Here is a 22,695-nt window from a genome sequence, read left to right on the forward strand (position 1 = left end):
CACACAAGCTGAAACGTCAAGACTGGGCCAAGAAATATCTCAAGACTGGTTTTTCTAAGGTTTTATGGACTGATGAAATGAGAGTGAGTCTTGATGGGCCAGATGGATGGGCCCGTGGCTGGATTGGTAAAGGGCAGAGAGCTCCAGTCCGACTCAGACGCCAGCAAGGTGGAGGTGGAGTACTGGTTTGGGCTGGTATCATCAAAGATGAGCTTGTGGGGCCTTTTCGGGTTGAGGATGGAGTCAAGCTCAACTCCCAGTCCTACTGCCAGTTTCTGGAAGACACCTTCTTCAAGCAGTGGTACAGGAAGAAGTCTGCATCCTTCAAGAAAAACATGATTTTCATGCAGGACAATGCTCCATCACACGCGTCCAAGTACTCCACAGCGTGGCTGGCAAGAAAGGGTATAAAAGAAGAAAAACTAATGACATGGCCTCCTTGTTCACCTGATCTGAACCCCATTGAGAACCTGTGGTCCATCATCAAATGTGAGAGTTACAAGGAGGGAAAACAGTACACCTCTCTGAACAGTGTCTGGGAGGCTGTGGTTGCTGCTGCACGCAATGTCGATGGTGAACAGATCAAAACACTGACAGAATCCATGGATGGCAGGCTTTTGAGTGTCCTTGCAAAGAAAGGTGGCTATATTGGTCGCTGATTTGTTTTTGTTTTGTTTTTGAATGTCAGAAATGTATATTTGTGAATGTGGAGATGTTATATTGGTGTCACTGGTAAAAATAAATAATTGAAATGGGTATATATTTGTTTTTTGTTAAGTTGCCTAATAATTATGCACAGTAATAGTCACCTGCACACACAGATATCCCCCTAAAATAGCTAAAACTAAAAACAAACTAAAAACTACTTCCAAAAACATTCAGCTTTGATATTAATGAGTTTTTTGGGTTCATTGAGAACATGGTTGTTGTTCAATAATAAAATTATTCCTCAAAAATACAACTTGCCTAATAATTCTGCACTCCCTGTATATATAGAGCTGCTGTCATGTATGGAAAAGGTATCCGAGGTCCTAGTGGTTCAGTTCAGTTAAAAATGACCTGAAAGTAAAACATTTGTCTAAAATCTGAACTTCCTAACTAAAACCTTTTTTAAATGCCATGCCCTTTAAAGTTCAGTTCGTTCACATAGAAGTGGTGGTCTTTTTCTTTGTAATCAGTGTCACATAACCAACTTATTCTGTTTCTGGTAAAGTTTTATGAGACTGATTCCTCTTAAAATGATTACTGACTTGTAAATGATTGCCTAAATGTCAACATGGCACACTTTGATGCCTTTCATATCTTTGATCATAAATCAGACTGGGATGAATTTTAGCAGATTTAAAGACATAAAAGTCATATTTTACTGGTACCTGACCAAACATTGGTGCAATTTCAAAAATTGTATTGCAAATAAACAAATACAGTGCTTAAATCTACTGTGCAATCTACTTTCCAAGGTGAAGGTGTTAGCCTCTTGTTGATCTGTGGGCATCTGCCACATGCCAACCTTTTAACCTTTTGCAACAGCTTTAATGTTTATTTCAGTTTGATATTGTGTGATTAGCAGCAGAGAACTCAGTTTTCTGTGGATTAACGAAAACTTTGAGGAATGCTGTAAAATAAAATACCAATTAAAAACTTTTTTTTTTCAAGTGACACCAAAAAAATACCAGTGGGTGTTATCAATGAGCAACATTATGCTATGGAATCAGAAGATGCTGAACCAGAATCAGATGTTGCTTCCTGTTAAAGGGAGTGTTTCCTTCACGCTATTACCAAGTGTTTGCTTAAAGGGAATCGTTTGATTGTTGGGTTTTCTCTCTATTATTGTAGAGTCTTTACCATACAACAGCAAGTACCTTGTGGTGACTGTTGTTGTGATTTGGCGCTATATACGTAAAATTGAATTGAATTAAAAAAAAATCTTTAAGGTCACATCAGAAAGATTATCTTTTTCATTTACACTAATTTTAAGGATACCATTATATTTTTTTGTCTTCCAGTTACCACCAGTTCAACAGACAGAACTCATCGGAAGTTCGCCTGTCTTCCCAAGCCCTATTATGCTATCTCCTACATCCATGCCTCCAGCAGGAGTTCCTTTCATCCCCACAGAGTTTGATCCAACAAAGTTGGCAGCCGGTGAGAAATCTTCGCTAAATGCTATGGATTTTAAAATCTGTTATCTAAACCTAAGATTCAGTGGCAGTCAAAGTAGATTGTGTTTAAATTTAGTAAAAATCTATGCTGCATTTCTTTAAATGTTTTCTCTTTTTTTTCCTGCTGCAATTATACTTCATTTCTGTTTGAAAATCAATACAACCTTATCTTAAACTCTTTTGCAACAGGAAGTATAAAATCTCCAGAGATATCCACAGAAGATCCTAAAGGAAAGAAAGGTGCTTCTGTTGATGTCATGACTGCCAACCAGCTGGGGCATCCCACATCACCAGTAATGACCCTGCCGAGCCCTGCTATCATGCAGGGACACAGCCCGGGTATGCCACCTCTGCAACCGCCTCCCGGCATGACAAATCCTCATATGCCTCCTTTCCTCTCACCTCCAAGCATGCCACAAATGCCCCCGCAAATGATTCCAGGAGGACCCATGTTTCCATCAGACAGGTTCAGAATGCCCATGCCGTTCCCTCCTCGCGGTCCCCCCTTCCATCGACATCCTTCCATGGGACCCGAGAGCATAAATGACAGGGAAGGAAGGCAGTTCCGAAATGCGAGGCCTGGATTTGGGTGTCCACCTTTTCACAGAGGGAGGTGGTAAATGCAAGAGGACTAATGAACCTATGGAAAGGAGCGGGGTTTATGTGGAACCACTGTGACAAAGACTGCTGTTATCTGTGAGTGGTGCATCAAAAAAACTGTTTAAAATTGTCACTGCACCAGATCCCTTTCCCAGCGTCCAAAATGAAAAGGAATACACTATTTTGTGATGTGATACCAACTTCTTTAAGTTCATCAACCAAGAGATTTGTTGCTGTAAATAATGTAATTGCTTGTAGCTGTTTGTTATTTTTTTTGTATACCTAAAAGTTGTGGAGTTTATGGTTGAGTCTTTAATTGGTAGGTGCAGGTACAAACAAAGGCAATGTCTGTATTTTTGAGCATATTCCTTTATCAGAGTTTTGTGTATGGAAGAAATTATATAACATTTTTGGTATTTTGTTTTTAGTAGACTGCCTTTGTACTACGTTGATATTTAAGTCTTCACATGGAAAAAAAAGGTTGTCATGTGAAGAATATTTCATTCCTGCCAGTAGAGGGTAGAGTACACCCTGTTTCCTAAGGTCACACCTTGTAGGATCATGTGGAGTGAATATTGAAGAGTTACTGCCATTTGATCATGTGATGTATTTCTGTTGATCAAAGTTATTTTGTTAATAAATTGTCCTGCATGAGGGGGTTTAACATAACAGAAATTTCAGGAACCTTTGGAAAGGCGCACGCAGATCCTGTGATATTTGTTTTAAAGGAGTTTGTTTCATACCTTGGCGCCTGTCTTATTATAACTGGTCACGAATTTGCAGATTTTAGCTATGAAATCTCGACAGTGATAATGACTGATGGTTGCTTACACTGCTTAAACCGAGTTCAGTCTCCATCACATATCACCTCGCATAGATTTGCTTACACAGAAAGACCTCCAGGCGCTAGACGCGCAAGCATTCTGCAATAAGGAGAAATGCGCAGAGATCTTTTTTTATGGTCTCCGGTTCTTATTATTTTCTTTTTGTACACCAAAACATTTAGTGGACAAAGTCACTGGACGCCGATTCGAAGCTGCACAGCCGATTGGCTGTGAGAAAACATAAGTGGCATTCTCATGATCCACTTGTACTCCGTCTCCAAGGGCCGTGGGCTCCGCCCCTCTCAGCGGTGTGGAAACAACACGCATGGTCCGTGGACAGGCAGACCTTGGAGAAGCGACTGGATTGTGAGACATGGATGGGCATTACCGGTGTGTGAAACATGGGAATTTCAATGTTAGAGCGCAAGCGGGCAAATCATGACCGAGGCGGAGACAGGTAAGGAGACCCGGCTTACCACGCCGCCCGCATCATTAGAAGGAAAAATCGGCTCGATATCCGATCAAACTCCCGCGTGGTCCTAGCGCCGTCTCCACGCATGATCGCATCACTCAATCATACAAGTTTATCAGTGGTGACAGACGCTGCCGCACTGAAGCTGGCGGTGCGGTCCAGCGGACGAGCCGGGCAAGATGCGGCTTTTTTGTGCGCGGAGTGTTGATGCCCAATAATTCAGTCTCACCTCGGTTGTTTTGGGGGTGCAAACAGTCATGTGCTGTGCCTGAATGATGGGAGACACGCAGCTGGGTTAACATGCATGTCCAGCCGTTCGAGCCCAGTGTATGAATACACCAGCATGAACAAATTATGCAAGACGTGCAGAGCGGGCAAGATGCCCGCCTTGACACCTTGCAGGTTTTTGAGCACCTCCGTGGTCATTTGGACAGTTTCGAAAATGAGAAGCGTGTGATTTGAGTGCGGTACATTGTTGCATGAAGCACAGCACATCACTGATCCAGCGCTGTTTGTTGGTGTAATGAGACTACACCTTAGTAAACAGACCGTATGCAGGTGACTCAACTGAAAAGCGGCAGCTCATTTGTGTACTCCAATGACCTTATGTCACGTTTGTTGCAGCGTCACTGCCATAGACTGCTGCTGAAAGTGTTACTTCCTGTCTTGTCACTGTGTAGGTCTTTAGCCGCATCAGATTTCATATATATGGAGGGAAAATAGATAGATAGTGATTACTATTAATTTACAACTAGCCAACGTGTTTTTGCAGTTCATGCTATCAGGAGAAACATGGGCTCATAAAAAAATATCTCACCCTATTTGGTTGTGGTGCAGCTTCTTAGTCAGCAGCTCCTATGTCTTGCGAGCCAAGACACTGCCTACTGTGCAAGTGATTGAAGCACTTGTAAAGATAATACCAGCAATAACATCTTAACTGTTACAATACACAGCGGAAAATAACTTTTATAAAGACTGAAGTTACAGTAACAGGATGGCTAACAGTCATGTGTTGTTGCATCACTTGAAGTGCAGCTGAACCTTTGAACATCCAGGGTTTGTGAAGTACACTTAAATTCACAATTGCCACGACAGCTTATAAGCACATACATGCTGCAGACCCACATGCAAATGCAGTCAAGTTGTTGCAAGTATTAATGAGGAGGGAAAAAACGGATCAACTAGTTTTTGGGTATCAAAAAATGCTGAATGACATCCAATAAAACAAGCCCAAACCACATCAGGCATACATTTAGAGATGAAAGGTATCAGGAAGGGGAAACTTGATTTAAATACCACAGGGCTAGTTTTCAATGCAAATTATGCGCTTCTTTTTTGCCCTGTTACATGATGATAAACTAACACGATGATAACTGAAAACTAACACTGTTCATATCTGTCTTTGGAATTAAGTCAGTTTCAAAGGTGACAGAAGAAAAAATGTATCTTTAAATGTTCATAGAAGTCATTGTGGATGGATTTAAACACCACAGGTCTGTTCAGCATACCTCCAAAAGGAATAAGGTGGGTGCCCTTTGAGTTTTGTTTCTTCACGCAGTAGTTTTTAGTTAAAATTCCCATTATTTCTTGAGTTATCTCAATATTTAAAAGATCCTGCACATTTTGGGGGGTTGTTTGGTTTGTTATGGTGAGTACCTATTTGTGGATGGCCTAAAAGCTTAAAAAGGAGCAGGTTTCCCTACATGTGTTTGGAAGGTATTCTTCCAGTGTTTACAGAACCTTTCCATAACAATGAAAGTGGAGAACCACGGAAATCAAACGACCATCTTTATGAGCATCCAGCAGCTTGGCCTCAGGGTTTCCTTCGAAGTGGTAACTTGAGTGCAAGCTTGCATGTATGACATGCCTGCACAGAGACCTCACTCTTTCTCTGCCCCCTTATTTTTGTTGTAAAGTTGCACTTAATATTTCTCCCCTCTGGCTTGCGTCAACAGTTGTTAACTTTGCATCTCAAAGATCTCAAATGTTAGACCAGCATGAAGCAGTCCAACAACTCTGCTCATGAAAGAATCCCTGCACAGTTTTATGGTAATTTGTTGGCTTTTGGTACAATCCATGACTTTGTTCTTCATGCGTGTACAGAAATGTACTACCAAGCAAAGTTGATTTCTCGAGATGCGCATAATCTAACCCTCATAAGTGCTCTTTTTGAATTATTCATTTCCATCCCACTTGCACATAACTCTTCATTCATTTGCAAATTGGTGCAAAGTAAATACTGAAGGCAGTCTAGTGTTTTTTGCTTAGTGCCAAGTGAATAACATACAGAGATCAGTGTGATCATACTAACGCCAACCATTCACTGAAATGTAAACTTACTACTACCTTTTGCACTACAGTGGTTTGAATTGTAACTTCACAACCACGGCTGGATTTTTGTTAGATCACTGGTATCCCAGTGTTGGCTTTTCAAACAATCCATTTAAACAGTCAGCGAGTAGGAGAGGAGGCGTGTTGTGGAAATATTAATTACAGAAGTTAGACCACAACCACAGAGCTGGAAATCCTTTCCAAAAGGAAACTTATTTTATACTGCTAAGCCGCTGATTGTAGGTATTACAATGAGAGTATTGAGTTGAGCTAAAGCCTCAGTGCCATGTACACGCAGGAAAATATTACTAACAGCCATTACGCTGCTTATTAGCTTTTGGCAATAAAACAACCACCTCTATATTCCTAATTGCACATTGCTTGCAAGAATTGTAAAGCATCTGAACAAACTCCTGGCTTACATGGAGTTGTGAGTTTCTGTCAGTATCCTACTTGCTTTAGCAGAGTCCAAGCTCCCCAAATATTTAATGGTAGAACTACTGATCAGCACTTGATTGATCCATTGACTCTGAATGAGAATCAAATGGGAAACCAGCAACTCTGAACATGGATATATCATTTAAATTCTTGTTGAAAGGTAAAAAAGTTTGTCAAATGTGAGAATTTTCTTGCCTTCCGTTTTTCATAACGGAACGTTTAATGTTTTGAAGTTTAAGGTAAAACTTGAATCAGGTTGTTATACACAATTTTTTTTTTTTTGTGATCTGACACTATTGTGTAACATTGATGTTGCAGCTGCAAACTCTGCTATCCAGAGTCTTGTGATAAATATGGTCTTCAGAGGTTGGTTGCCAGATTTATCTTGTGAGAATTATGTGCTCTAATACTCCATGGACCGACAGATTTTTATAACAGACTAAGACATATTTCACATTGCAGCCATATGCACAAGTGAAGTTATCCATTTTTTTTTTTTTTATCCGTTGATCTCAAAATGTTTAGTACAACAGTTTTGAGTAGATTAATTAAGGACACCCATGCTTTCCAATCCACTTCTGTTTACATCCATGTGATACGGTGTGGCAGACGAGAGCTCGGCATTCCCTCGTTTCTCCTGACAGGACATCCGTCTCCATTAGAGAATATTATTAATATCCATCTTAGGATGGTTAAGAATGTTGCTCATTGTTTGCTACACGTGTAGTAATTTTATTCTAAATCTTAAGCATTGTACTTGAAACAACCTTTGAACCCCGTGTCTTCATATCACATGCATTTCGAAAGGTCTTTCATGTTTTTCTAATTTAACACAGATTCTCAGGAAGTCGCCGTGTATTCCTGGCTATGAAATGTCTGTTATGTTGAATTCCTAATATGCTGACAGTTTGCATTATCTCAAGAAGCATCTAAAGGGCTTGCCAAGATTTGATCCCAGATGCTTCCAGAGGACAACGCCTCCAGCAGTGCTGCACATCAGTGTAACTGTGATGCACTCCATATACTGTGAGAGAAACTTGTGTTGTATTCCACTAAGCTTAGAAAGCAAGAAAACCAAAGGACTTTAACTTCCTAAGTTTTAGCTTCGAAAGTGCTGCAGAGGCATTTTGTATGACTGTAAGCCTGACCTCTAAGCACAATGAAAACGCAGGCTTCTCATAAATTATTACAGACTTAGATTAACATTCTCAAAGACGGCATGAATAACATTGTGCTTCTTTGTCAAATCAACTTCACAGCAAACAAGAGCTTCAGAACCTTATTACCTTGTTATTGGGATATTATTGTGTACATGCAGTATTCAGTAGCGCCTTTAGTACGCGTTTTCCGCAATGGCTTTTGGAAAGATAAATGAGTATTTAAACATCGTGTTAAAGCTGTGTTCCTTCTATTTCTGAGCTGTGAGAAGAAACGTGTGACCAGCTGTCAAAAATGCACATGGCGATGATCATCAGCTTCACGTGGCTGATACAGCCTTGTGGTTTAGGATGAATAATAGATACTAAGTGCACAAAACTGCTGAGGCTATGAGTCACTTTGGGGTGATGGGAGTTGAGCTAACTTTAACACACCATTGGTCACAAAAAATAACTTTTCAGAGCCCCTTTTTGCTTGCCTTGGTTTGAATCTGCGTCGAATGCGCTTTCACCGGCATACAAAAACAATTGGTTGCCAAGGATATGCTTTCAAAGCTCCCTCAAAAAACATTTATTTGGTCACATGGAAGTTAATCTGTACTAAAATGTGGTAAGATAAGTCTAGGTCACATAAAGTACAAGTGCTTTATGTCGCTATTGGTGTTTTAAATGCCTCTAGTTAAGAGAAAGGTAGATTTTAGATAATTACTTGACTTTTAAACCGATTTATACATTTAAAATATTAATAATTTGCATGTTTCAGCTATCCAGTTGCTATTGCTTTTGCCTATATTTTTTTTAATCTTTTATGATATAATAGACATATTAAATGATATTCTGATTATTTTTTTGAAAGCTACCAGAATGTATTTAAAACATTTACATGAGCTTACACGTTTTATAGGCACAACTGTGTATGCTTTGTGTAACTGGCTTAGTATGTATCAGACTCTACAGAGCAATTTATAAAGACACTTTAAAATATTACTGGCATCTTTTAATAACTAATATTGGGGAGCCACCTATGCTGCATAGGATCAATCCCAACCAATCAGTTCCAGCGTTTTCTTTACACTCTAAATTATTTCTCTCTCTATACCAGCGTCTTTGAAGTCTACTCTTGAGAGGCAAGTCTCTGGTGGAGACCACTGGATCCTCCACTAATGATCTCTATCCAGGCTGGGCTTGCTACTTTCATGTCTTGCGTAACAGTTGCATTTTTTTCTCTTTAGATATCATTCGTACATAGTGCTCCTCTTCAGTACAATGGATCCACAGAAGGGCACGGATGAGGGAGGGGGTTGGTGATTGAGGAGACCTTCAAGAAAATAAGACAAACACTTAAACCCTCGTGGTGATGGATGTTCTTTTTAATGTTAATGTCAATTTGGTGGCTGAACCAAATCCTGCATATAGTATTAGACCCAGCGTGATGTGTGAACAGTTTGTATTTTTCAGAGTTGTTGATTCAACATCTTGAGTTGTGGGTAAAACTCATCCGTGTCTATTTGAAGGAAGACGATAATTGATGTAAGACAAGAAGGTATCTTGGCTTTGTAGTTTGTAGTGGTTGCTGTTTTTAATACACATCCATAGTTTCATTGTACTCGATTTGTTTAGCATTTCGTATAATATTGCAGATGCTGCTGAATGGCAGGCTTTGCCATTAAATTTTGGGCCTAGTCAGGAAGTCATACTACTGCAACCTGATAATAATAAGCTACGTAAGCTTGCATGGCCCTTCATGGAAATGAGTTTTTTGTGTGACCAGTAATGTTTTTGGTTGCAAAAGTATTAATGCAAAATGATGGTGACTTTAACTTCAAAGCTACATCACGTTGAATGACGCACCACTTCATGGTCCATTCAGAATTGCTATAATAAAGCAAGTGTCGTCAATTATTAACTGACCTTTATTTAAAGCTGTTGTGGGGAGCAGCGGTTTGATTTGGCTAGTTAGACATGTTGGGTTTCTTTGCCTTGAAAAAACGACACTGACTTTTGCCATGGCTTGAGGAATCAATGACCTCACTACGGAAGAAATTAGAATTTATGTGACCGAGTAACAGTTATAGCAGTTATGAAAAAACAAAAAAAAATCCCCCCCAAAAAAACTCATTGTCTTTGCAATCACATTCAAAACCCACCTTGGGGAAGCCATTCTCCAATTTAAATGAGATTGTTTTTTTTGTTGAAGACAAAGCACAGCTTATTACTAACACCACCCCTGCTGCGAAGCCTTGTGGTGACAGCATCCCCTGTTTTACTGGCAAAGTTAAGACACAAATTAAAGGGGGTGTAGGTAAATTTAAAAGGGGGGAGAGTCAGGGGCTTCCTTACTACCTGAATCCAGCTCTGTTTTGTTGAACATCCAATACATGTTTCTACTCTGTCATTCTGATCTTGAACTTAACTATATCCTCACAAAAGTATTCCTGTGATTACTTTGCCTTCAGCTGATTTTTTTCCCCCTCTTGCTATGGCTGAAGGTGATTGGCATTGATTGTGGTTGGTTGTGACACCTGCACAGCATCAGCAGTCTGAAGTGCTGTTGTGGATCTGTACCCGTAGTCTCACCTGCCAAATTGCTCCAGCGGTATTGAATGTCCTGTCAATGTATTGGATGTCCAATTCAATCAGCATCCAAATTGAGTGCAGGCAGCGCTGGTTTTAATAGCCTTGTGCCAGTGATGAGAAAGCAGAGTATTTTTTTTATCTGAGCTCCATGCAAGCAGTCTACATTTCTGAAATGCCTGTGGTGACAGCAGAGGAGGATTCAGCATTAGCCTACATTTCACTGACGGATGCATTTATTGCAATGCTGTCTTATTCATTTTTTTTTCTTTTTTGGGGGCAGGGAGTAATTCCAATCTCATCTCATGTAACACAAATTTATTAAACTTTAATTTTATTCTCCGATGTTGTTTATTTGAAAAGTAACTTTAGATTTGTATTGGGATGTGGGTTTGATGGCCCGTTGTTTTTAAGCAATACTCTCATAATAACATCCCTAGTGTGTCATGTGTACTGAGATCTTTTCAAGATCAAATTCCACCTAATTGTTTGCTAATTGGAAAAACAATTAGTGCCACATGGTACAATTTGTGTGTCTAATGCTGACAAATTACAGGTTATGCTTTTGCATGCTAGAGATATTTTTCTCTATGATTAAAACTTGGTGGTTATGTTTATTATCATTATCATTTTTTTAATATTAGTGGCATAACCTTGGTAGAAGAGGAAGCCAGCATGACAACACTGTAGGGCCATCCCCCCCCCCTTTTTTTTTTTTTTAATTTTTTTTTATTTTTTAGGTTTTTGTCATAATCATCCAAAAGTCTAGACATGGCAATTCATCCCACTAATCTCTGGACTCTTTCTAGACACACTAAGCTCTGTGAACTCTATGCCTCTTCTCTCTGTGACTGTTAGGGTGTCTATGCTCTCAGCTAGCTTGGGGCGTGTTCAGTTCAGTTCAGTGTGCATGCAAAGCTGCTTCTGAGGCGCATGATGCAGGCTGCAGCTGAGCAGACACTGCTCTGCCCTCGCTTCCCTGTCCTATCCTTTCTCTGTCCCCGCGTCCTCTGCCGGTTCCGTCATTTCAAAATGAATCCCACACCTCTGTCACTGCTGATGTGAAAGCCACACGACATCACTGGTGCTATGACAACAGCAAGTCCTGCCTCTCTCACATTCACAAGTGCATTGTGGGCTGTCAGTGAATATACCAAATTACAAACTGCAACAGAATAACTGTGACCTTTCAGCCTTCATTGGCTTAGAGGCACACATTAATTTCATTTTCCGGAATTTTGTTTTAACGAATCTTCAGACCCCTTTATCTTTGGCAAAATGAAAGTGAAATTTACATTTAGGCTTCTGATCAAAATCAAAAATGAGCAACACAGGCCTGAATCTGACTGTTCTTTGTCCCATTAGTTTGTTCCCAATAAACCGTTCTGCAGCATATAGTGTAAATATCATGCTTCCTTAAAGGGAGTGGAGGGGCAATTATAGAGGAGGAGAGGGAGGAACATGCATTCCTGTTTGTAGTTTAGGGGGTTGGAATTATAGAGTGAAGAGGGAGCAACAAGGGAGGGAGTAAAGAGTGTGAAAGAGTCAGCTGGAGAAGGGGAGGGGGTACAAACGGCACTCCCTCTCTCCCTCAGTTCTTCAACTCATCCTTGGATACAGGAGTCAGTCTGCTGTGGACTTGCAGGAGGAATACCAATCATCACCTCATTTATATTTTGAAATATCCCTCTTATTGGTGCATCAGATTTAACTGGAGGAAGAGTAGAATTATAACTTCCATGAGAACATTAAGGTAAGTCACTAGTTGTGCATTTTCTGTGCCATGCCGCGTGTTTGGTAGTTGGTTAGGAGATAGAAAAGGCAAATGGCTCTTTACCCTCAAGCTTCCTACTTTCTAAAAGTGTTGCTAAATATCAGCAGTTCAAATGTCACACATTTTCTGGTACGTTTCAGTAGTTAAATTGGTCAGATGCAGCCAGCTCTCTCGTGAACCATATTGTTCCCTCCTGAGATGTGTAATTTCAGGATTTATTAGCTTTGACTGCAATATTCTCATTAGTGTCCACTCGTTTTTGCATTCCCATTCTTCCAGCAATTTAATATTATATTAAGGCCCCGTAGCCTCAGGGTATGGGGATTCCTCAGTGTATGTACCTGTAGTAATCCTGTGTATTGCAAACTTTAGGCAATAAGGCATTGTGTTATCCACTTCACTCCTAGATGCAAACAATGCACCCTGTGTCTGTGTCATTGTAATGACAAAGCAGTGGTGGTGGTGGCAGGTTTGTGATGCTGACAAAGGGAGATGATGAATTGCAAATGTGAGAGATGTCCAAAGCCAAGGAGAATTCCCAGAGCGCATCACGGGGGGAGTGGGGGGGGGGCTTTACGTTGTGAGTTCATTTAAAACCCGAACTTTGTGCTTGAAAGCTGGTTGTGACTCCTGCAGTGGGGAGAGGGCGAGAAATGGTCATCTGGTGTTATAGTTATGGTAATGTATTGACTGTTCACGGCTTAGCAGGACAGGGGGTCGGATTCTGGCCTTCAGGCATCTTGATGATGCTCCTGTTGTGATTGGAGGAAAGCAGGCTTCGAAAAACACAAACTCTGAGTTCCTGTTAAAAGCTTGACACAAAAGTCACATGCAGTGTCCTCAGTCTAAATTTGTCTTAACAAAATTATTCTCAGCAGAGGAAAATAACCACTGATTGGTTTGCGCAATCTTATGCGATAAGCTTCACTTAATTAAAAGTTATTACCGTGTGCCATGAAACAAGGGTTATATTGTAGGTTTACAGGCTAAGAGTTAATCTGAGATCACGTGGTATTTCAGATACTAAGCTCATAAGATTTCAACTGAACTATTTGAGGCAGAATTCAGCATGCTGGAACTTGCTCTGCCACAACTCAAATTATTTTCAGTTTGCAGTTTTATGTGCATAAAACTTTGTTACCTTTCAAAGGGACTAGAGCATGTACTTACGATTGCAGGTATTTTCTTTCCTGGTAGTCACAGAATGTTGGGTTTGCTATTCAGTTTACTTATAAGCCTGAGCTAGGGTAAGAATAATATATACATATGCACTTTTTTCTTCTATAGCATTTAGAAAAGCAAGTATACAACTGTTTATAAAAATAAAAATTAACCTAACGTCGGTGGAATTTGTGCGACATCCCACAGTCTTTAAAAATAGAAGCATACTTTGATGCCTCCATGAGATTGAATTACTGCTGGGCTGTCATAATAAACACCATTTACATCCCACTGAGCTTTGTGAAAGTACATTGTATCTGCTGTCGGTAAATGTAACCTAAGGTGCAGTCAAAAAAAAAAAAAAATCCTTCAATATCCATTATTATATGAAACCTAATGGGTGGAGGTGCTGTACTTTACCTGAAATTTGACTTTCTAAGTGACATGCCACAGGCTGATAAAGGAGGCTTGTGCTGGAAATTGTAATCAGGGATGTTTGGAGGAAGTGGACAGATTTCAACCAAGCTTTGTGTAGTCATGTGTGTCAGGACTGTGCTCAGTTCTGCCTCACTGCACAATGCAACACAGTGGGGACCCGGGAGCTTCAGGGGTGTTGTGGTGAAGGTGGAGCTTGGGAATGACTTCATGGGCTGTTTTCACAGATACATTGGTGTCAAATCTCCTCATTGTGTTTAAATTGTATAGTAAAGTCTTAAAGAAACACAGCAGCCCAAGGAGCCGCATGCACTTGCATATTGAGAATGTTATTTTGGAAATCCCAAAAAGTTGATTCTGTTCATCTGGATGCAGCGTTTTCAGTGGGAGAAACGTTTTGTCACTCATCCAAGTGACTTCTTCAGTTTCCACTGAAAACGCTATGTCCACATAAACAAAATAAAGTTTTTGGGATTTCCTTAACTGGATGATTGAACATGCATCAAATGTTATTTTGGAAAGTTTTTCTTCGCTCAGATGAACTCGCCTTTTCCTAGTGTACCAGTATTAGACACACTATTCCATCTGTTTGGAACACAACCTGAAATGTGCATTCCCTGCTCATTAATATTGAAATCAAAATGATGGAAATGGGTCTTGACTCTGACCCAGATGTGATATTGAGTGGGGTTTGTACTTCTGGTGCAATATAAAAGGAAACGCACCATACTGCAGCGTGCTTAGTATTCCCACTCACTGACCTGGAAGCAAAGGATTGGGTGAGTGAGAGAGCCTGAGTGCAAAACATTGTCCCCATGTTTTTGTTCCCCACTTCGTACTATCTTCGTACTTCATATTATCTCTGTGCAGACTTTTAGCGTTCTTGTGCATATAGTTTACTTTTATAAAAGTTGTGTAAAATTTCATATAATCACTAAAGTTTTTTTTTTTTTTGTAATCTTCCAGATGTTTTCATACACCATCCCGTCCCAGTCATCGGTTGGTAATACCTCCTGGTGCATTTACAGATTTGTCACACCAGATAATGTTTTGCTAACCACTGGGTCCCGTCATTGATACTGTCGATCGCAAATCTATCATCGTAAAACTGCCAAGAACATTTGTTTCTTGTGTCCAGGGGAAATGGCTGGGTATGTTTGGAGTCGGAGTGTGGAGGAGGACATTGGAAGTCTGGAATGTGAAGCATGTAAGACAGAGTACTTTTGATGCTCCATGTACTTGGGGGAGACCTTTTCTCTGACAGTGACGGTTACAGGATATGAGAAGGTCAGCTCGTGTATGTGCTGATTGTGGTTTAAATATTTTGTAACAGCGGCTCAAACCTTTTTCATAAAAAAAGAATTTGCCGTTTTCATCCCAGATTCACACTTGTGTCACAAACTGTTGAGTCTTGATCTTGGATTTTTGTTTGATCTGCCTATCATTAACGTTTCCCCAGCTTCTGATCCAGTTCCACATTATCAAGACTAAAGTTTAAATTACTCTTCAAAAGATTTGCTTTTTCTTGATTGGGTACAACACTTTTATTTTTTTTTTTAATTTTCACATATCAAACAGCAGATTGTAGATTTTAGAAAAAATCCTTTCAGATATTAGCGGAAATGTAAAAGAGCTTTTTCAAATGCTCTGATACAGTCCTAAATGATTACTACACAAAATGAGCGTTGCTTTAGAGATTCAGAGAAGTGAAAATAAATGAAGGGATGAAGGCAGGAGGAACATTTGGAAATATTGATTTAGTTAAAACAAATGGATATAAAGTGATTTTAACAGAACACTTCATATGAAACAAAAACAATCACTTCCACAAACCTGTGTCGTCGGTCCCCCACCCCGCATGTCATAACAGTTGTCCACAGCTTAGTTACGCCTTCCACTAACAGCTGTTAAAGTACTGTTAAAGTAACTTCAAAGGTTGTTAATGAGGAGGCAAAGAGCCATGAGCAGGAAGTGATCTTATGGCACCTTAGCTGTGAACCTCTACACAAGCAAATTGCTGCTATTAATGGAGGTGAAAGTATTATGACCTCACAAGATCTTGCACCTACAATGAATTTGGACAAATGTAGGATAATAGATGATAGTTTCTATTCTCTGGGCGTTTTATTACACCTCAAACTCTGGTCGTCATTTTGACAGATACTGTGGAAAAAAAGACGAGACATTAATTTTTCATAAGTTTGTTTTTATCTGTGACCACAGAACCGTATAAAGTACTCTTAAGTCTGCAGAGTGGACAAAAGACATGTTGACCCAATAAAACCTGCAGTTTATGCTGTATGCAGCTTAAACATCAGCAGAAGAGTTGACCTCTGCACATGGCATTGAGGGACAAAGGTGCCACTAGGCTAAACAATACCAGCTGCTGCTCAGCAACAGGCTCACAAAAGCATAGCGTTTCTTTTAAAACGACATAGCTCCAGGTCATTGCTGTATCCACATTTTGCAATCAAGAATGATTTATCGACAAAATCCTTTCCACTGAGTGGAGCTCACTTGCATCAAACTAGCTCTGCTGGCGTTCATAATTCGGCTTTGTATGTTCTGGCATCCTTCGAAGGGTTGCTCTCCTACATTAAAAATGCTCCATAACACCCAGCCACCTGAGCCTCTTGTGACAGGGTCAGACAGGTCACACACAGCAGCCTCACGTGCCCCGCCGTACTCTGAAACACATAATCAGATCAGCAGCGAATGAAAATGACTCCGTGGCTTGGCTGGTGATTTGTTTTTGCTGAAATGTTGCTTCACCTGCTGCTTTGTCAATGCGGCTGTTAAAGCCATACATGCTCTATTTGTTATTTTAGAGGTAAATTTTGAATAAAGCTGCATAAATAGTGTTTTGGCCGATCCTGTCTAACCTGATTTGTTTTTTTCATGATGCATTCAGCAGTGTTAGCAAACAAAGTTGAGCTGCTTTCCATATCACTGAAAGCCCCTCTTTTCAGTTTGTTTGCTATTTAATGTTTCCAGGGTTACAGATTACAGTTGGAAATTACTCTTTGAATATATAACCATAGTATATTGTTTTAATCTAAGCTGTTAAATTACTTTTAATATGGATGGGGTTTTTTTTCTGGCACAGGAACCTTTTGAAAATGGATGCAAGCTCTTGTAATACCAAATTTCCCTCTGGCCTAATAGAATCTTGAATACAGTTGAGCCCACTCGAGAGCAGAAAATGAGTCATGAGAACAAGGGTTTGTGTTTAGTGCTTCCATTTTCACAGACACATATGACTCCATATCAGTTGGGAAATGTGAGCTGTCTTAAGTGCAGTCTTTCAGTGGTTAAACCCCCTCCTCTTGCTGCATACAGCTACCTGTGTTATCTCTGGAGACCAGAGTGTTCAGATTACAGGGTTTTGTGTTGGAGTTTGTTACTGGTTGGGCCTGGCTTGTTTTTCCTTTCACAGTTGTACCTAGGTCAAATGGCAGGAATGTGTTGCAGGACTCCAAACAGCTTTTTAACAGAGATGTTTATCATCACATTTTGTCATATGTCTTTACGTAAGCCTTGCTTTTTTCAAAAATGCACTGTAGCCATTGATTTTTTTTTTTCTTTTTTGAGACGTAGCCTGATGGAGGTGCACGTCAGAACTGCAGACTTCCTAATAAACAGTCTGTGTTGATGTAAGAATAGTCCAGATGATAGTCTGATGAGTTCACAGTTAGTCACTGACTGTCCTGTGTCTGGCGTCCAGCACTCACTTGTTGGGGAGCTCCTGCAAAACCAAATGAAATATTTCCAGTAGAGAGAATGATGCTGGTGTGAATTATTTTTCACTGTGTGCTACATGTGAGAAAAGAAGACTTTAGACAAATGACTCAACCTGAATCTCCTGGCATGAAGTTCAGCTCTGTCCATGTATACAGGAAAGTCTGACCAGGTGTTTCATGGTCTTTACCTTGTTTTCAAAGACCTTAAGTTGTATTTTGACCATGGGGCAACAACTTGCATGATGTCTGAAAATGATGCAAGCGGCTTGAATTTCATTCCTTGAGGACCTAAAGGGGGGTGGAGGGTTGAGACAATTTCCCCTCATACCTGTTCCAGCAGGCCCAAGAATTTGTATAAGAAGGACTTCAAAGTGGTCTTTACTAACAAAAGGAACTTAAATCTACCAGTCACATATTTTAGGGATGACAGCATTCCACACAACAGGTCATTCAGTGTAAAAACAAGTCACTGCTCCGAGAAGAGTTGATTCTGGCATAAATCACATTGCATGATTTTAATGTTCCAGTACAGTCCTGCGGTTATGAGGGATAAATTTGAGATTACCATAAGTGCTGACATTATCAACCGAGTTGAAAGTGTACACTTAATGACTCTCTCTGACTTTTTTGTAGTGTAAAAAATATAAAAAATAGAATACAGGATGCCTGTATATCATTTCCAAAAAAGAACTGAAAACCAGAAGATCACCACAGCCCATCTTAACTGAGCTCTGGACCATTTAAGAAGAAGGCAAATGTGTTTCTGCATTTTCTTTATAAAGTTTCTTTATTTCTTAAATGATATTTTGTACTCTAGATTATGAAATGTCCCTTTTTTTTTTTTCTTTTTTACAGTTTTAAGATGAGAAATCTTAACCATACTGTCCAAACATAAGCCAAAAAAGTCACCAGGTTGAACTGTGGTTCAGGCAGCATGGGAAATCACTTTCTCACGTGGATTGCCCACTACAAAGTTCAAACCTTGTGTTTTGCTTTTGCATGTCATTATAGTAAAGTTACCCACCCCTTAATAATCCTGGAACCACTTTAATTTTTGAAAGTCTCCAGTGGGAACTCTTTAGATTTGGTTGATCTTTCATGGGATCACCAAATTCTGATCATCCAGTGGAATTAACTTGTGATGTGTGTTAGTCTGTATTTCTAAAAGAATCCACTGGGTGTATGCGATGGGATTTTAGCGCCCTAAAATATCTTTTCCAGCCGTGGCATTTCTTGCTCATGTATTAATAAAGAGCTGATGGTGGATTCTGTGCGGCAGCAGCATTGCAGCTTCAGAGAACATTGTGTTTGGGAATTGAGGCCATTTAAAAGTTGTATTCAGATGTTCTGGTAGCTCCAGTGCAATTAAATTTAATAATCCTGCGTTTTCATTTTTGAACAATGCATTCTTAAAAATTTAGTATAACATTTCTCTGGGTCAGCCATTTAAATTATGTGTTTTGCTATACCAGGAGCTTCAGTGTAAATCATGTTCAGTAGGAATCTGTGTTGTGTCTTTTACACAGTGCCAATAGAAACTTGCTGACTGTTCTGTTCCCTTTTCAACCTATTTATGGTTTTGTGGCAGAGTGATTGGTGGCCATGTATTCTGCTGAGAATTTATCGGATCTTTTTCTTTAAATCTGCTGATTTGTTAGGAGATGAGTTGCATTTATTGCAACATTTGGTTTGGTTTGGTCTCATGGATTTGGCTGAATATTCATTTTGTACATTTTACTTCCAATTTCACTCATAAGTTTAAGCGTACAGATATAGATATGTAAAGATAATGTGTTGTGTGGTCACAGTAATGCATAACTTTGTTGCAATTCTATTGTAGTCCAAATTAATCAGTAACGTTTTTGGTCTACAACACCTGGCTCCTGAACTTCAGAGATTAACAAATGAGATTCCTGGGTTCCAGCGAGATCCATCTGCATCACTTGTAATTTAGTTCTGGTCATTTTGCCATTTTACATACACAATAACACATTTGTGCTACAAATAGCAGAAACTTCAACCATAAAGAGCAACCATTACAAGGTGGACATTTTTCTCTCCTCTTCTCCATTTTTAAAAATTAAGGTTATTATGTAGGAATGCTATGTGAAAAAACTCCAGAAGTGGTCCACAGTATATTGTAGTGCTTGCATTTTGTGAGCAATGCTTGTATGCCTCAGTGAATATCATTTCCTGTAACAACTTTGGTGTTTTGTTTTTTTTCATAGTTCTTTCCCTCCTGCGTTTCCGCTCTGTTCTATTTTGTACCAAATGGGATTAAATGAAACAGCCAACACACTGCAGAGTTATATAAAAGATGAATGTAGTTGTGTAAAGTTCAAACATGGTACACTGCAGTACCAGTGAGGGTTGATGAGTGGACAGAATAAGGAGGGAGGATAAGGATCACAACGTATAAAAACGGGGTCAACTTCCATTTATGTAAAGCCCCTCCTCACAGTAAGCCTGAGGGCAGCACCAGAGGGTTGGGCTTATTTGCTTATTTGCAAAAACACAGTACCCCCACCCCACCCCCCCACCCCCCACCCCCCTCCCCCAGAGGGTCTATCCTAAAAAGTGGAGAAGCACACATCGTGAGAAGCAGCGGCCACAAATGAGTTAGCTAATCTTCTGTCCCATCTGTTGGTGGTCCCAAAGTGGAACAGGACTTTTGTTTTCCTTTTTACATCACACTGTCCGGCCTAAAGGCGGATAAATAGAGTCCAAATGTGCATTATAGTCAAAGCTTCTGCACCCTCCTGCTCCCAGTCCTTGTTAATGCAGGAAGCAGTGCCTGAGAGCAAACAACTATATCTCTGCATGGATGGTTCATTCCAGTTCTGAATAACTCATGTTCGCTCACACTGTCATTAGGTACCCTCCACTTCACAAAATCCCTGTACATATTGAAGGGGGCTTGAGTGGCTCACATCCTCTACCAGTCTAAGCACAGTGTTTATTTAGCTGACTTTACAGATAATTACTAAAGAAATAACTGCAAAGCAAGACAAGTTACAGCTCTGCGTTTATAACATCTACCATTATCAATTCTTTTTATGTGAACAGTGTCCTATGTTTTAGGGGAAAGCCTAGGATGGAAACAACATGTCATGTTCCGTCTTTACGGGTCCATATCTGTAGACAGATTTGTTGAAAGAGTACAAATATTTAGCTAAGCCACACATAATTAAGAGCACACAGGTTTTGTACTGATTTTTCATCTAGATATCTGTTTTTCAGAGGTTTGTGGATTATACCAGCCAAAGGAACAAACTGTCTTAAGATCCAGTGACAAAATGCCAGAAAAGTCATTACGGCCCTGCAGGTAAAACACCATTCAGATACAATTCTTTTCTTCTGTATGTCTCTCCTTCATGTCCCCCTAGGTTTATTTAATCTGTTTCCCCCTGTCCGTTTAGCCTTTGAATCATGGGAAATGCTGAGAGCCAGAATGGGGACCATGCCCTCTATGGACGTGGCTATTTGTCACGTAAGCACATGTCTCGGTCTCTTCGCATCTCCAACAAGCAGTCCAGACGCTCTCGCCATGCTTCATCAGGAAAAATAGAGCACAGGAACTCTGAGACAAGCACGCGCTCAAGTAGCACACCCAGCATCCCACAGTCCCTGGCTGACAATGGCCTGGAACCCTTCAATGAGACAAATATCCTCCCAGACTTTGGAAGCCCCATTTGGGTGGACCGGGTGGCCATGAATCTGCGTCCAGTATCCTTTTACAATGACCTGGCCAATCCCTCAATGCACATAACCCTACCTGGTCCCATGGCAGAGGAGGTGCAGGATGAAGATATGTACGCAGGTGAAGTGAAATACCTCCAGAAAACCCCAGACTGCTCCAAGGAGACTGTTGGCTTCAAGAAGAGGTCTAAATCTGCAGACATGTGGCGAGATGACAGCCTGGAGTTCTCCCTGTCTGATGTCAGTCAAGATCACTTGACCAGCACAGAGGAGATTATAGACTTGACTAACGAGAGGGACTTCACTGGCTGCGAAGGCCACCTGCAGTCCAGCCCAACAGACTCCACTGACAGGGCAAACTCACTGGATGAGCTGTATAGCCAGATGAGTCCTGCCTCCAGGCAACTCCATGGCCGCTATGCAAAGTGGCACAACACCAACAGGGCTATCAGGGAGGGTGAGGACGATAAAATGCTATCTCCATCAGACGAGGATGGAAACACCTACGGTGCATACACCCTTCCCTGCCGACGTTCACACTGCTTGTCTGAAGGCCTGACCAGCCACCAAGTTGAAATGTGTGCCAGCATGCAGGGCAGGAGGGCGCAGACTATACAGGTAAGATCTGTAACTATTTTATAATGTACTGCTTGTTTGCACATTAAATTTAGCTTTAAAAAAGTAATTGAAATGTGGTTATTAGAAAACAGTAAAAATTCGAGTGCTGATGAATTTTTGATAGCCTGTTGGATACATATATGTCAAGGACCTTCCTTTGTTTAATGCCGTCGTGGATATTCTGTTCTGTTTTGGACAGAGCATGAAAAGCTGTGCTAAATCTGAAATGATCTAGTAGTAGTACAGCTCCCTTCATTCACTTCCCCAATGAATCTGTGAGTTTGTTCCGCTTCAGTCACCTCACAATAAGCTGTTAAAACAAACTGAGTGTAAAAAGAAAGCTTGTGTGGGACGAGGGAGTCGTAGTTTCCTGAAGAAACTGTTGTTTTTCTTGTGAGAGGAGATTGCGATGATGGGAGGGGGCGAGCACAGCCTAAAGTCACTCTCTGTTAGAAATACCTCGGCCTTTGTTATGATAATGAAGGGAGGCCTGTGGAAGAGTGTAACAGTAAAACGTGCATTGGTGGCCCTGTCTCTACGGGGCACCGTCAACTCTGGTGAATGGAGCTCTGGACCGCATGATTAGGTCATGTGACCAGATGGAGATACCAAGCTCAGTGTAACCCCCTTCATCTCCCAGGAGCCTTTGACCATGTGGGTAGGAGAGGGCAGACCCTGTGGTGCCACAGGCCGGGCAGGCTGTGCTCACA

The 22,695-nt window shown here is 40.5% G+C and overlaps 2 protein-coding genes across 3 annotated transcripts in view; both read left to right on the forward strand.

Annotated features, from left to right (window-relative positions):
- LOC146560121 (SR-related and CTD-associated factor 4-like) overlaps nt 1-3,416 on the forward strand; it is a 28,328-nt gene extending 24,912 nt beyond the window's left edge. Inside the window, exons 17-18 of the mRNA XM_085243977.1 lie at nt 2,007-2,145; nt 2,352-3,416. Of these exons, the coding sequence (XP_085100103.1) occupies nt 2,007-2,145; nt 2,352-2,782 (570 nt within the window). The 3' untranslated portion in view covers nt 2,783-3,416. The remainder of the gene's footprint in view (nt 1-2,006; nt 2,146-2,351) is intronic.
- Nucleotides 3,417-3,904: 488 nt separating this feature from the next.
- Nucleotides 3,905-22,695, forward strand: part of LOC146560122 (rho guanine nucleotide exchange factor TIAM1-like) — a 40,801-nt gene continuing 22,010 nt past the window's right edge. The window contains exons 1-3 of one of the 2 annotated variants that reach the window (XM_085243978.1): nt 3,905-4,043; nt 20,909-20,993; nt 21,088-21,985. In XM_085243978.1, the coding sequence (XP_085100104.1) occupies nt 21,098-21,985 (888 nt within the window). In that variant the 5' untranslated portion in view covers nt 3,905-4,043; nt 20,909-20,993; nt 21,088-21,097. Of the gene's footprint in view, nt 4,044-12,154; nt 12,312-20,908; nt 20,994-21,087; nt 21,986-22,695 lie in introns of those variants that run through there. The other variant, XM_085243979.1, reaches the window with a different exon arrangement.

Source organism: Mchenga conophoros, linkage group LG14 (assembly GCF_057382185.1).
Source record: "Mchenga conophoros isolate Kocher_MC1m ecotype Shallow Benthic linkage group LG14, M_conophoros_male_GT1.1, whole genome shotgun sequence".
Classification (NCBI taxonomy): domain Eukaryota; kingdom Metazoa; phylum Chordata; class Actinopteri; order Cichliformes; family Cichlidae; genus Mchenga; species Mchenga conophoros.